The following is a 12,823-nucleotide window of genomic DNA, read 5'->3' on the forward strand; positions in this document are numbered from 1 at the left end:
AGAGAGCTGTGAGGTATTGCGGCAATTCTGGACTCCCCATGGGACTTCTTTACTGTCTACAGAAAGCGCATCAGGGAAGCAGTGTAACAGTGTGCTGCTAATCTAGTAGGCCTGCTTGTCACTGCAGCTGCTGCAGAGCTGTGGCATAATCAGCAGTGGATATAATGGATATAAATAGAGCTAGTCTCCAACAGGAGACAGCTTAACCCTAACCCTTGTTGGGTCTCACGGGTCTTGCAAGAGCAAACAGTCGGCAACTCTGCCACCCCTTGCAATGACAAGTAAATTACTACCAAGGACAATTGGTTTGTACCGCTTATGTGTAGCAGCAGTCTTGTGGAATTTTTAATAAAAGGTCTCTCTAGAGCAAAGCTAGGTGGTTGTGCCACAGCTGGCAAGACACAACCAGCTCTCTCCCATACACTGAAAATGATAGCCTTCTCTTCCTTTTACCATTCTCAGACACTGCATTAGGTGTTTTCCTAACACTTGCAGGCTATTGCCCAAGGGAATTCTATCCCAGATTTCCTCCAAACCAGAATCATGCTTTTACCTCACTGTGAGGACTTTTCCAAGCAGCAGGTGTAAATCCCATTGCACTCATCCCAAATAAAATCTGAGTTACCTTCAGAGCTGGAAGCATCCTGGGAATTCCAGCTCCAAAACCTGTAGGGCAAGAAGAGAAACCCAGAAGCATGTGACTGTGTTCCTCTGCAGACTCACCTCAGATCCCACTGAATGTTTTAACACCCAAGACCACATACCAAAGCCAGGGACATCAGAGGGGATTTCTGCCAGTCCAATGCTGGCTTAGCTACCCTAAGAGGGAAATACCCACAGCCTTCAGAAAGGCTTTACAAACCCACAATCTCTTGTGTCATGAGAGCATTCACCTACATACAGATACTTGGACTGCCACATTGCTTGGACTCATTTATTGCAGTCCATGTCTGTATTCAGGCTGGTGAAGAGCCTTTGCTGTTCCAAGGCTTATTCTGGGTATTCTGCATTATCCTAGGTCCAGCTGGATCTTGACTGTGGTGTTGTAAAAGGTCCCGACACAGTTGGAGCCCCCAAAGACCAACACTGTGTGCAGATTGTGCTCCTTTTTATTCCCTTTGTCCACATCATTCAGGCAGGCAGGAGTCAGGTCAAGCAATGTATGGCCAGCTCGGGGCACAGAGCAGAGGTCATGGTGGATCACCGTGCTCCATGAAAGAGTATCTGAAAGAGAAAGGGCTATCAATATTGACAAGCCCATTCCTAGTGCAATGGATGAAACAAATGGACCAGACTAGGTGTTCAGAAACATCACTGCAGCCCATAGTCAACTTCAGCTGAGGAAACGGGTAGGGAGAGTCACTCACCTAGGTGGAAGACAAAGGCATCCTGCAGGGCTCCTGTGGCATTGCAGCCTCCACTGATGAGAACCTTCTGGCTGGACACAGCCAGAGCTGCATGAAAACTGTGACCAAAGCAAAGCCAAAGGCTGACTACAGCATAACCTGCTGGGGTTTTCTCAGTCAGCAATGGGTGGGGGGGACATATTTCAGCAGGAGGGTGGGGGCTTTAGCTGAAGAATGAAAGTTTATTTCTGCTTCTTTTCTGCCCTGATTTGCTGAATAACCCTGAAAGAGTTGTTTGTTTGCCTCTGCAGGTCAGGCCATAATCAAGCTTGAAAAGCTCCTCATTATCTCAAAAGGAGCTATCAAAACTCCTATGTTTTCGCTCTGTGGAGTGCAACAGCAGGCTAGCTGGGCTTTGGTGTGATTTAGATTATTGTTCTAGTGGGCAAGGGCTTTAGAAAAAGCATAGTCCTAGTACAAGAGTTTATCCCTCTCTGTGTGTCTGTTGTACCCCAGGTACTGTGGAGACCAAACAGCAGGCAATACGTTTCACTAGCACATGGCAGAAAACTTCTCCTAGCCTGAAAGGAGAGGAGACTAGGGAGCCTAAGGGGTCTGTACCCCCCAAGCCCTACAGGCACCAACTAGGATAGCACACGAATTTCTGGTCCCACAGCAGAGGGGCCATCCACTGTATTTTGACTAGTGGGGTAGATACACAACTAGATCTGATCACAAGCACTGTTCAAACCTGGCTTCAAAGAGGACAGAGAAAGAAGATAGTTTCTATCTGCAATAGGATCTTACCAACGTGCAGAAGGCTGTCCTGTGAGGAGAGGGACTGGTGTGTACTCCATGAAACCTGACAGCCAGGGGAAAGGCAGGTGAAATGTCAAAAAAATCCCAGCCTCATAACTAGACAAAACCTTCCATAATCCTTCACATCAGCAACCTGCCTTATTACCCAGCTTCTTCCAAAAACACAGCTTCTTGTTTTTCCCATTCCCTCCCCTCACACCACAGGAAGGTGTTTTGGCTGGTTGGTTGGTTGGGTTTTTTTACCCCATAGTTTTTCATCTCCATTGTCTACTCAGTTTTTATAATGTCAATGGCACCTCCCCATCTAGCATGCCTCATTCCAAGCCCTGCCTTAGAACAGCCCTTCCCAAGGCAGCCATCTTACCCAGATCTAGGATGTGCATGTCACTGAGGTAGAGAGAAGCCCTCCGGCCCCCAAAAATCAGTAGTTTGTTCTTCAGTAGAGTAGCTGAATGCCTGGGCAGGGAAGCAGCAAGTGAACAAAGCATCTTTAGCAGTTCCCAAAACCGATGTTTCAGCCTTTGCTTCTGCTATTGGGCTGCCTGCCATAGCTTCAGTCTACACCTGCCTCTACTGCCCAAGGACAGAATCCCATCAGGATTCATGACAGGAGGTACTGGGAGTCACATTGCTCAAAACATAGGCCTATCTTAACAAGAAAACAGTGGAGAACAATCACGTAAATATTTAGGAAATTACACTGGTGTGGGAGGGAAGGTGAGCAGAGGTTTCCTGCTCTATTTTGGAGGGCTGGAATAAGAGCACTCTCACCCAAGCCTAGGCAGAGGCTTCTCCCCTTCCGAGATGGGCTGATACCAAATTTCATGCTCTGGATTGAAGATATAGAGCACATTGCTGCAGGGTCCAACCGCCATCGATGCCTTTTGGGGGGAAGTCCCTCCAAAAACAAAGAGCTCCTTGCAGTAGATAGTTGCACTGTGGTAAGTGAGCACTGGCATCCTCCCTTTAGCCTGGAGAAAGTTTAACATACATTTGTTACAAGAAGTGTATTATTTGCTGCATGACCTGTAGGAAAGGGGTCATGCAGTGAGTTGGGCAAGTCTCAATTTTCACTGTATTGAACTCTTCAGCCAGATCTTTGCCACAGAGGTAGGCAGTACATCATTTGAGTACTCTGCACCACCAGAATGCTCTGATGGAAGAAGGAACATAACTTCCTAGCCCAGCTTCCTCAGAAGACATCAGAGAACTGAATGAACTCATCCAGGCTTATTCTGTAAAAGCCACCTTCTGACTTAGCCAGGAAAGAGACAGATAGTCCCTTGCTAATGAGGCTCCCTGCAAGGACATGACAGCAACTACAGAGCTCTGAGCAGTTCCTGTGCTTAGAGCAGTCCCTGTGCTTAGAGCAGTCCCTGTGCTTAGAGCAGTCCCTGATTTGAGATCAGCTTTTCACCTCAGCGTCCAGAACAGCTCTCAACAGCACCATACAAAATGAGAGGCCATTTCCCTCTGACACTCATACAGAACCTTCCTCCCACAACCTCAGTCAGACACAGCACTCTGCAGCAGCCATTTTTTCACCTTGCTTCACTCATTGTAGGCACAGCCCTTGGTTTCTGCCAAGCTTGTAGCCTTTCAACATAGCCTTTTTATATCTGTCAATCCCAACTAAGCAGCTCAGACGACCTGCAGGAGCAAGGGACCAAGATTACTGGAATAAGGATACGGGCATATCGATTGCCACATTCAGGCAGGTCCTGCCACCCCTCCTGTGCTCATGTCTTGGAAGAGCTGCAGTACTTACAGCAACAAGGAGCCATTTCCAAGTGACTGTGTCCAGAATGTAGATGCTGCGGTTGGTTTTGCCCTCCCTTATGCCCCCGAAGATGTAGATACGCTTGGTCTCTGGGTCATAGGTAGCTGTGTGTCCATGCAAGCACAATGGCATGGCATTCTGTAGCTGGAAACCCACTGGAAGCCAGAAATCACTGTCTGTGGAAGCAACACCAGATAAATGGTGTAGGAGTTCAGAGATGCTCTTGATTTCTCCAGATTTAAAGAACATGTCATAAAATCTGTACTCAAGATCCTGCTCCCTTCATCTCCTCCTCCCCTTTGATTCAGGGTTAGAGGAGACTCTTACAGAAATGTTTCTGTGTAAGTAATGCAGGAGAACACTCACTAGGTGGGGAATAGTAAAGTGGAAGAGAGGATCAGTGAGATGCAGAAAGGTGAAAGGCACTGGAATGGTATTTCATGATTCTCCACCAGTAACCACACATAGACTGTGTACCCTTTAAAATTCACCCAGCTCTTTCCAGAGCTTATACCTTAGCTCCTGGAAGGCTCTCACACACAACTCCACAGCTTCTCATGGCAGCCTATATTGTCAACTCAGCCTGCTGACCCATGTTAGGAGATGTAACACCTTTGCACAAACCCCTGAGTACCCCTCCCACCTGCATGAGTTGTCTCAGGTCCCACTGCTCCCATTGCTTTTGATAGCCCTGAAGTTCCCACCAATTTCCATCTTCCAGAGTGCATCCTTGCAGGGCTGCTGATCAACACCTTCTCCACCAATGAGAACAGCTGTCCCCAGGTCACTGAGGCACATGGCATGGCACCACCGTGGGCTGGGACTGCCTGAAGAGGGGAGAGCCCAGGGCTGAAATCAGTCAGGTGAGACACCCCCAGCTCCCTTTCCTGCTGGGAAAAACAAGGCAGCTGGAGGCTTCGAGGGCAGAAGCGGGAAGGCAAGGGCCTCACATCACTTCCTTCTGGTGTGGCAAGAGACAAAGCTCCCTGAGGAAGATTTGCTATTTGCTTTGGGGAAGAATTGCCTTACAAGGAGAGATGTCACTGGCAGAGGGAGCCAACAGAGAGCCTGCCTGTATATATGAGGACACATATAGGCTGCCACTTCAGACAGGCTTGCATGCCCCCCATCAGCTACCTAACCCCACAAGGAATATCCCAGTTGTGCTACCCCCTGTGTTACTCCTTGTGAGGGAGAGCTACCCATGGACAGCTTGTTAGTGCCTAATATACAGAACTGGAAGCCTGGAGCTGCTTCCAGGAATATTCCTCCTACTACTCTGTTCCTCCTTATTTCCTCTCCCAGGGCCCTGTGGTTGGCTGAGCAACATAAAAAACCACTTTTTAATCAAGGTCTATTCCACATCTTATCCTTTACCTCAAAGTACTATGCACCCAGAGGTGTGACTGAGATTCAGAGGACCTACAGGAACATCCTCAAGAGCCTGACAGTACTTGAATCGCCTGTACTGAGGGTAATCGCATGGAGAGGAGGAGCATATACATATACAACCTACTTGTTATTCTTGATTACTGGGGAGACAAAGGATGAAGCACAAGAGGCTTGTGACATTAAAGGGAATAGCATCACCGAGTGGCTGAAAAGACAAACCAGGGTCTAGAAACCAGATCCTCACCTTGCAACTCCTTCACTGACAGATCTGCAGAGAAAACACAGAGATGGCCCCATAAAGAAAGCAGTCAGCAGACATACCATGGAAAGTGCTCAGCTCATCAGAAGAAATGCAGAAGATAAGTAAGAACACGGCACATGTCCTTTGACTACTATTTTGCTGTCACGACTGCATTTTACCCCTCTGATGGAACCTCATTTTTCCACTTCTCACACTGCCTACAGTGGAAGCAACTATGATGGAGCTGCATTTGCCCCTGTGAGAAGCAAGACAAGTCACAGAGAAGTCACTTCACATGGGGCCCACTGTGTTGTCAAATGTTTACACACCAGCTTGGTCAAACCCTGGAGCTGACTTGGAATTCACACTCCATAACCTAAAACTTTTGTTCCCACCCCCTTGGCAGCTTCCTTCTCACTGCTGAAAACTCAGTACAATTATACTAATGATATATATATTCCTTTCCATATGTTTCATACTTTAATAATAACCAATGCTGATAGTAGGGGAACAAAGGTGCCAATTGAAAGGTTACAGGATGTTACAGTATTTAACTTTCTTGTGCCTCAATTTACTCTTTTGTAAATGAAGGGCAACTGTACTTGCCTTCATTTACAAAGCACTTTTAATCATGTGAAGAGAGAGGCATATTATGTTAGCACTAATAGTATCCCATGTTCCATTTCTGGCCTTTTCACAATAGGCAAAATTCATCAAGAAGTTTATCCAAGACCAAGGAGCATTCTCAGTATTTCACTAGCCAAGACAGACAAACCCATCTTGCCTTGGGCAAAGGCTAGGAAGCTGTTGACCAGCAGCATTAATAGATCATTCAGACAAGACCTATAAAATAAACCTGGAAGCTGCCAGAGTTACCTTCTTCATCAAGATCTCTCTCAGATGCTGTGGGTTTAAATAAAACTTTCCTGGGCTTCTTGAGGTGGGCAGGACTTTTCCTCCAGGCCTCACTGGCTTCCACTTTGCCAGATGGTGGCTTCAGGGCACAGGGTACCGCCAGGGTCCTCAGCGGTGGGCAAGCATCCTTCCTCCCAGGCCTGGATGCTCTAGCAGTTACCTCTGAGCTCTGACTCCTAACCTGTGATAAAGAGTCCCAGTTAAATCAGCCCTGAAGAAAAAGACCTGAGAGGCTAATGTAACTTTTCTGCTCCTGGGCCAGAGATTAGTTTCACGTGGTGGCTGTCTTCAGGCTCTTCTTCCCATTGAGTCTTAAGGGCCAGTATACCAACCATTTCAGCCAGCAAATACATGCTGAGCAATGCAGCTACATGCTGCTACATGCCCAGTGGTCTCCTTTCAGACTGCTGGTTGTGATGGGCACAGCTAACACAAGGCAACTGGAAATGCTGAAAGGCCATCTGTGCTAGGAGTAACTAGGCTGATCAACCATCCCACCAAGGACTGTTAAATTCCACCCTTCCAAAGGCATTCCTATGGAGAGTATCACTTTCTTAAACACAACTTAACCTTTGGTTTCAAAACTTGCTTAGCCAGGTTTCCACTGAGAGAGTGGCAACAAGTGTTTCTGCTAGACATCAACTGAGCAGCTATGAATGAGGGAGGAGATAGCAAGGAGAGGGTGAAAAACCAACAGAAAGGCTCCAGGATACACATAACTGCAGTAGGATCCTCCAGGTCCTGGCCAAAGGGCTTCTCGTCTGCTGGAAGCACTGGAGACTGTGTGGTCTCTGGGACAAGGAAGGGGTGGACAGGTGTACTGCTGGAAACACCTCGGAGCAACTGCAGCAGAAACAAAGACATTGAGAATAGAAGGACGCACCAAATGCACTGGCCTCCATCCACAATGGGTGAGCAAAAAGATGTCTTGCAAGGAACAGATGTGCTGCAAGGGAATAGCCCAGCTTTCATCTGCAGAATAAACAAGGGAAAACAAAGCCAGGCACTGGAAGATGCTGAACCCAATGGCTTCAGCGCAAGGTAAAACAACCGCAGATGCAGCAGGTAGTGGAAGAGGAAGTGAATTGCTCTCTGCTACCTATCTCCTGCAACACAAGGTGTTTTGGCAAAGCTGTGTTTAGGGAATAGGTCTGAAGCACCACAGAGGGTTTAGGTTCAGCACAGACATGCATTAACAGATCCATGTTTGGTGGCTCTGCCTCAGAGTAGCAAAATGAAGGAAAAGGAAAGGATATGAGAGGAACTTCTGTAGCTCTGAGGTGACAATATTTGGGGCCCAGGGCAGGAACAGAGGAGGGGATCAGTTATTTTACCTGTCCATTGACAGTCAGGACAAGCTTCACAGAGTTGCCTTTGTCCATCTCTTCCAACGAGGCCATAAAAATATCCGTTCTCCAGTCACCTTCCCACACCAGAGACCTGCACAAGAACCATGGGTTTTCAGCCCACAGGTGACACTCACTAGAGGAAAACTCCTGCTCCCACACTAGCTGGTAAAACCCCAAAGACAAAAAGAGACCTAGCACTGAAAGCAGCCAAAAGGAAGCTGAAAGGATCACTTGAAAGAAACACTATGGTGGAGGACTGACAGGCCTGAGCAGCTCTGGGACACCACCACCAAAACCAGGCAGCACCGCAGAGCAGAATGCCTGTCCAGAACACCCCTCCTGACACCCCGGCAGCACCAGCTCCCGCCACGACCTGCGGGTGGGCTGCAGCGTGCCAACCCGCTGCGGGGCGATGCCTGGGGACACCAGCACATCCACCGCGATGCTCGTGTCCGGGGAGTAACAGCTCCAGTCTCCCAGCCCGAACACCACCAGCTGCTCCGGCAGCGGCAGGGGCAGCCAAGCCTGGAAACCCATCTTGCTGGACTGGCTGCGGGGGGAGAAAAACAGCAGAAAACTGAGATAATCATCAAGGAGTAAAAAATAAGGTAAAAAAAAAATATATGAAAAGGCTTGAAAATATGTTTATGCCGGGGGAGAGGGCAAGGAGGGTCTTAAAGAGGAAACCGCGCAGGGATGCAACGAAGAAAGTAACCGGCAGCCTGGGAGGGGAGTGCAGCCATGAGCTGGGGCGGCGCAGTCACGGGCAGCTCCACAGCCGAGGTGAGGCGCGCAAGGCCCACCGCTCCCAGGCGCTATGCGGCGGGGTCGGTCCGCACCCGCTCAGCCGCACCGGCGGCTCCTGCAGCGCCCACAGCACGAAGAAGGCGAGGCCGCCCTCCGGGGCGCTACCCTGCGGCCCCAGCCAGCCCCGGCGGCAGGCAGGGAGCATGGCAATGGGCGGACGCGCCGGTAGCGGGATGCAGCCATTAAGGCTCCGCGGCGCAGCTGTGGGCGGCCGCCAGCCACCTGTGAGCCCCTGCCGGCCTTAGGAGCGTCCGAGTACTGGGGTGTGGTGCGGCAGGGGCAGGCCTGGCTGCAGGGAGGAGGTCGGGCGACTAAGGCCAGCTGCTCTGGCCATCCTAAACCAGGGCTGCCCTCATCTCCGTAACGAATTACGGTCATTTCTAGAGCCCGGGGCACACATCAGTTTCCAGGGAGAGACAGCTAGTTTGACAGCTCCTAAGTGCGCAGTGACGAGTGGAAGCTCTCAGGGATCGGTACTGGGACCAGTGCTGTTCTTTGTCAGTGACATGGACAGTGGGATTGAGCGCACCCTCAGCAAGATTTCCAGCAACATCAAGCTGTGTAGTGTGGTCAGCATGCTGCAGGGAAGCGATGTCATCCAGGGAAACCTGAATAGGCTTGAGTGGTCAGCCCGTATGAACCTCATGAAGTTCAACAAGGCCAAGTGCAAGGTCCTGCACCCGGGTCATGTAATCCCAGGCACAAACAGAGGCTGGGTGGAGAAGGGCTTGAGAGCAGCCTTGAGGAGAAGAACCTGGGGGTACTAGTGGAGGAAAAGCTGGACATGAGCCAGCAATATGCACTTGTAGCCCAGAAAGCCAACCATACCCTGGGCTGCACCAAAAGGAGCGTGACCAGCAGGTCAAGGGAGGTGATCCTGCCCCTCTGCTCTGGTGAAACCCCACCTACAGTACTGCATCCAGATCTGGGTCCCTCAACACAAGAGGGATGTGGCTTGTTGGATGAACCGAGTCCAGAGAAGTGTCACAAGGACTATCAGAGGGCTGGAGCATCTCTCCTATGAAGACAGGCTGAGACAGTTGGGCTTGTTCAGCCTGGAGAAGGCTCAAGGGAGACCTTATAGCAGCCTTACAGTACCTAGAGCCCTACAAGAAACCTGAGAGGGACTTTTTACAGGGGCATGTAGGGACAGGACAAGGGGGAATGTCTTTAACTGGAAGAGGGGAGATTAAGATTAGATATTAGGAAAAAAAAAACATTACTGTGAGCATAGTGAGGCACTGGCAGAGGTTGCTCAGAGAAGCTGTGGCTGCCCCATCCCTAGCAGTGTTCAAGACCAGGTTGGACAGGGCTTTGAACAACCTGGTCTAGTGGAAGGTGTCCCTGCCTGTGGCAAATGAGTTGGGACTAGGTGATGTTTACAGTCCCTTCCAACTCAAGCCGTTCTATGATTCCATGGAAGGATGGCTCCAGCTACAGGTCATCATTTCTCATTTTGACCAGCAAGTGCTTCCTTCAGTCTTCATAGTAAGATAAAGTTGATGGGCAAGCAGCTATGAAGAGAAAACACTTTTCTGTAGATAATTTAATCAGTACTTGGTAACTGAAGATATGTTATTAATCTTTCAGATTAAAAGATGACATAATGGAAGAACTAGCTATAGGGAATCTCTGCAATTGGTGATGACAAGTACCAATATGAAGCACTGGAGGGTAAAGCATTCAAAGTATCTGTGTCTATTATATGAGCTTGGCTACTTGCATGTTCCTGTCCAATTCTTCAGGCATTCAGTATACTCTCAAGCATTGGAGAACTTGAAGAATTGTCTGGAACCATCATCACCAGCTGACAACAGAACATTTTCCTACCCATCAACAGCCATAACATCTGGTACACTGCAAAGTACATTTTGAGTATGTGCTCCCTCTTTACTGATAAAACCAGGTTTAATTTTATTCTTGGTTTGTTGGAAAGGGTGTAGTTCAGTTTTTCATATCAAGACACACACTTGTTTTAAAGAGAAGACAAAGTTCTTGGTTGCATAGTGAAAAGTTTATTTAAAGGGAATAAGTTCCAATATACTTTTACAAAACAGCCACAACACATCAAATATAAACAGTACAAACCAAGCTTAGAAGGAATACAAGCATGCTACAAATGTAGCCTTCATCTGTGCCCCTCAGCAAGAGGTTCAGTGCCAAATTTTGTTGAAATAGCTTCTCCTCCATTTAAAGCTCCTATCTTGGGAGGACATGAAGAGCAAACGGTTGGTGCTGAGATCTCAATTTTGAAATCACAGGACATCAAAAAACATTCACATCACATAGGTAAGCACTGACAACCATCACAGTTCACAAGGATATAGGTCTGAAAAAGGTATGATGAGCTTTGCAAGATGTTCCGCATTGAAAGATCTATGTGAGCAACTTGGAGCAGTGAGTTGAGAGCATGCTGCTTCCCTCTGAGGAGAGCAGTCACCAGAGCATCCTGAAGGTTGCCAGGAAACCATTTTCAGCTATTTATAATTTCCAAACACAGCTCCTAAACTGCGAGGTCATTATTTGGCAAAGCCTCCTTAGCCCTCAGCTTTATGGCTGGCATCCAGCTTCTTGCCCAAGGGACTTAACTCACCAGTCCAGATGGGTTTAAACCAGATAGCCTCACTAATGGCTCGCAAAATTCTTGCTCTCTCCCTGCCTGATAAAGGGTACATTTCTTGTATGATGCTTCTGAGAAGACAACATGTAAAATCCAGAATGGAACACAGAAAAGCCAAGGGGAGTCAGACCCACTGTCCACCCAGCCTGATGTTGTGTCTTCAGCTCCAACAGCACCAGTGTTTCAGAATAAGTTGCCAGAGACTCTTTGGAGGCAAACGTGGAATAACCCCACAGAAAATTCTCCTGGCAAGACGTACTTGAACACTGCAGATTTATGTACCTTCTAAAGCTTTATTAAGTTACATCAAATTAATTTATTTAGGTAAATGACTTAGCATTTTGACTCCTGCTAAACTCCTGGCTTCTTTCAGTCTAATTAACTAGCCAGTCACGATCAGTTCTCAGTTTTTCGTTCTACCCATTGAGATATTCTCAGTCATATACGTGACATTGTCACATCCAATATCTTCCCAGATATGAGGAAAGGAGAAACAGTCTTTCCCTTCACACTTGTAGAAAAAAAACAAAACCCTCACCTTTTTTGCTCTGGTCTCTTATCCAGTCTCAATATACATAAGCACACACCACTCAGTGCTGAATTCTGACGCTCTTTTTAGAGAAAATAATGAATGGCCACAAGGAATGCTTTTCTGTGGCTATCTAGTGTTCCTCTGGTCCTCAGGTTTACCATCACTATATCAAAAGGAGTAGTCCTCTGGTGTTCCTTGGTGTATGACAACAACTTATGATTTTAGAAGACAAAGATCTTATGGCACCAGGAAACTCAAAACACCATTTTATGACTCAACTTACAGCAACAAGGCAGTCTAATGAAGAGCTTAAATCTCCAGGAAGAGCCCATAGGGCTCTCCTTGCCTGATTTTAGGACGCGTCTCCCTTCTACACAAATGGGAAAAAAACCCAAGGAGAAATCCCTTGGACTAATGACATCTATGGCTCTTATTTCAGACATGCTCCTTGCTCCTAAGGCACCTTGTGATAAATCCTCTGTACAGTGGCTTTAGTAGGGATAATGAAACAAGAAGGAAGAGTATAAGCAGTGGGGTAAAAGTGAACTCATTTAGGGATTAATTCCATACCCTAATTCCCCACATGAATCAGTAAGTCTTTCAGCAACTAGGCATTTAACAAGGTTCATCTCTAACCCACCTCACCAGGTCCAGCACCACAATAACTGACCCACTGCAGGCCACAGCTGAAGGTTACAAGCACACATGGTTACAAGGAAATGAGTGCATACGGTAGAGCAAAAATGAAAAGTATGTTGCTGTCTTTACACTCAGTTGCATAGAAACTTCACTTTCTTCTTAGCTCCTGAAGTCAGACAACTAAGCTCTCTCTCTTACGCATTTTCACCTTACCTGTTCATGTAAGTGGCTCATTACCAATAATCAATCTGACACCAATATCCTTTCACAAGAGCCTATGTTAGAGGCCTCCAAAGAGTTTGTGAGTAAATTAAATCAGTACAAGTGGCCCATGATTTAAGCGATTTTTCACTCTCCTCAGTAAAACACATCCCTTTTAAACT

General features: G+C 47.6%; 1 protein-coding gene across 5 annotated transcripts; it reads right to left on the minus strand.

Annotated features, from left to right (window-relative positions):
* Positions 1 to 32: 32 nt before the first annotated feature.
* LOC134172757 (rab9 effector protein with kelch motifs-like) lies at positions 33 to 8,871 on the minus strand. 5 transcript variants are annotated; one of them, XM_062636146.1, is made up of 13 exons: positions 8,682 to 8,871; positions 8,216 to 8,392; positions 7,828 to 7,933; positions 7,209 to 7,336; positions 6,455 to 6,669; positions 5,582 to 5,605; positions 4,650 to 4,772; positions 3,934 to 4,121; positions 2,937 to 3,136; positions 2,530 to 2,621; positions 2,154 to 2,208; positions 1,368 to 1,465; positions 33 to 666 (listed from the first exon to the last, which is right to left on the minus strand). In XM_062636146.1, exons 1-13 carry the CDS (start codon positions 8,792 to 8,794, stop codon positions 542 to 544), a joined length of 1,644 nt encoding a protein of 547 aa, XP_062492130.1. In that variant the 5' UTR covers positions 8,795 to 8,871; the 3' UTR covers positions 33 to 541. The 5 variants fall into 5 exon arrangements, with proteins under 5 accessions (XP_062492130.1, XP_062492129.1, XP_062492128.1 ...); XM_062636145.1 differs by lacking the exon at positions 33 to 666 and adding an exon at positions 675 to 1,224 and having other exon boundaries at positions 3,934 to 4,100; XM_062636144.1 differs by lacking the exon at positions 33 to 666 and adding an exon at positions 675 to 1,224 and having other exon boundaries at positions 8,682 to 8,870.
* Positions 8,872 to 12,823: the final 3,952 nt, after the last annotated feature.

Source organism: Pezoporus occidentalis, unplaced genomic scaffold (assembly GCF_034315485.1).
Source record: "Pezoporus occidentalis ecotype Australia unplaced genomic scaffold, CSIRO_AGI_Poc_V1 ctg47, whole genome shotgun sequence".
Lineage (NCBI taxonomy): Eukaryota > Metazoa > Chordata > Aves > Psittaciformes > Psittacidae > Pezoporus > Pezoporus occidentalis.

Excerpts from the sequence above, each read along its gene's own strand:
- LOC134172757 (XM_062636144.1), bottom strand. The coding sequence starts at position 8,794 with ATGCTCCCTGCCTGCCGCCGGGGCTGGCTGGGGCCGCAGGGTAGCGCC. Across the intron at positions 7,934-8,215 it reads ACGCTGCAGCCCACCCGCAG|GTCTCTGGTGTGGGAAGGTG; the intron begins GTCGTGGCGGGA and ends GTTCTTGTGCAG. Across the intron at positions 3,137-3,933 it reads GGAAATGGCTCCTTGTTGCT|GCTAAAGGGAGGATGCCAGT; the intron begins GTAAGTACTGCA and ends AACTTTCTCCAG.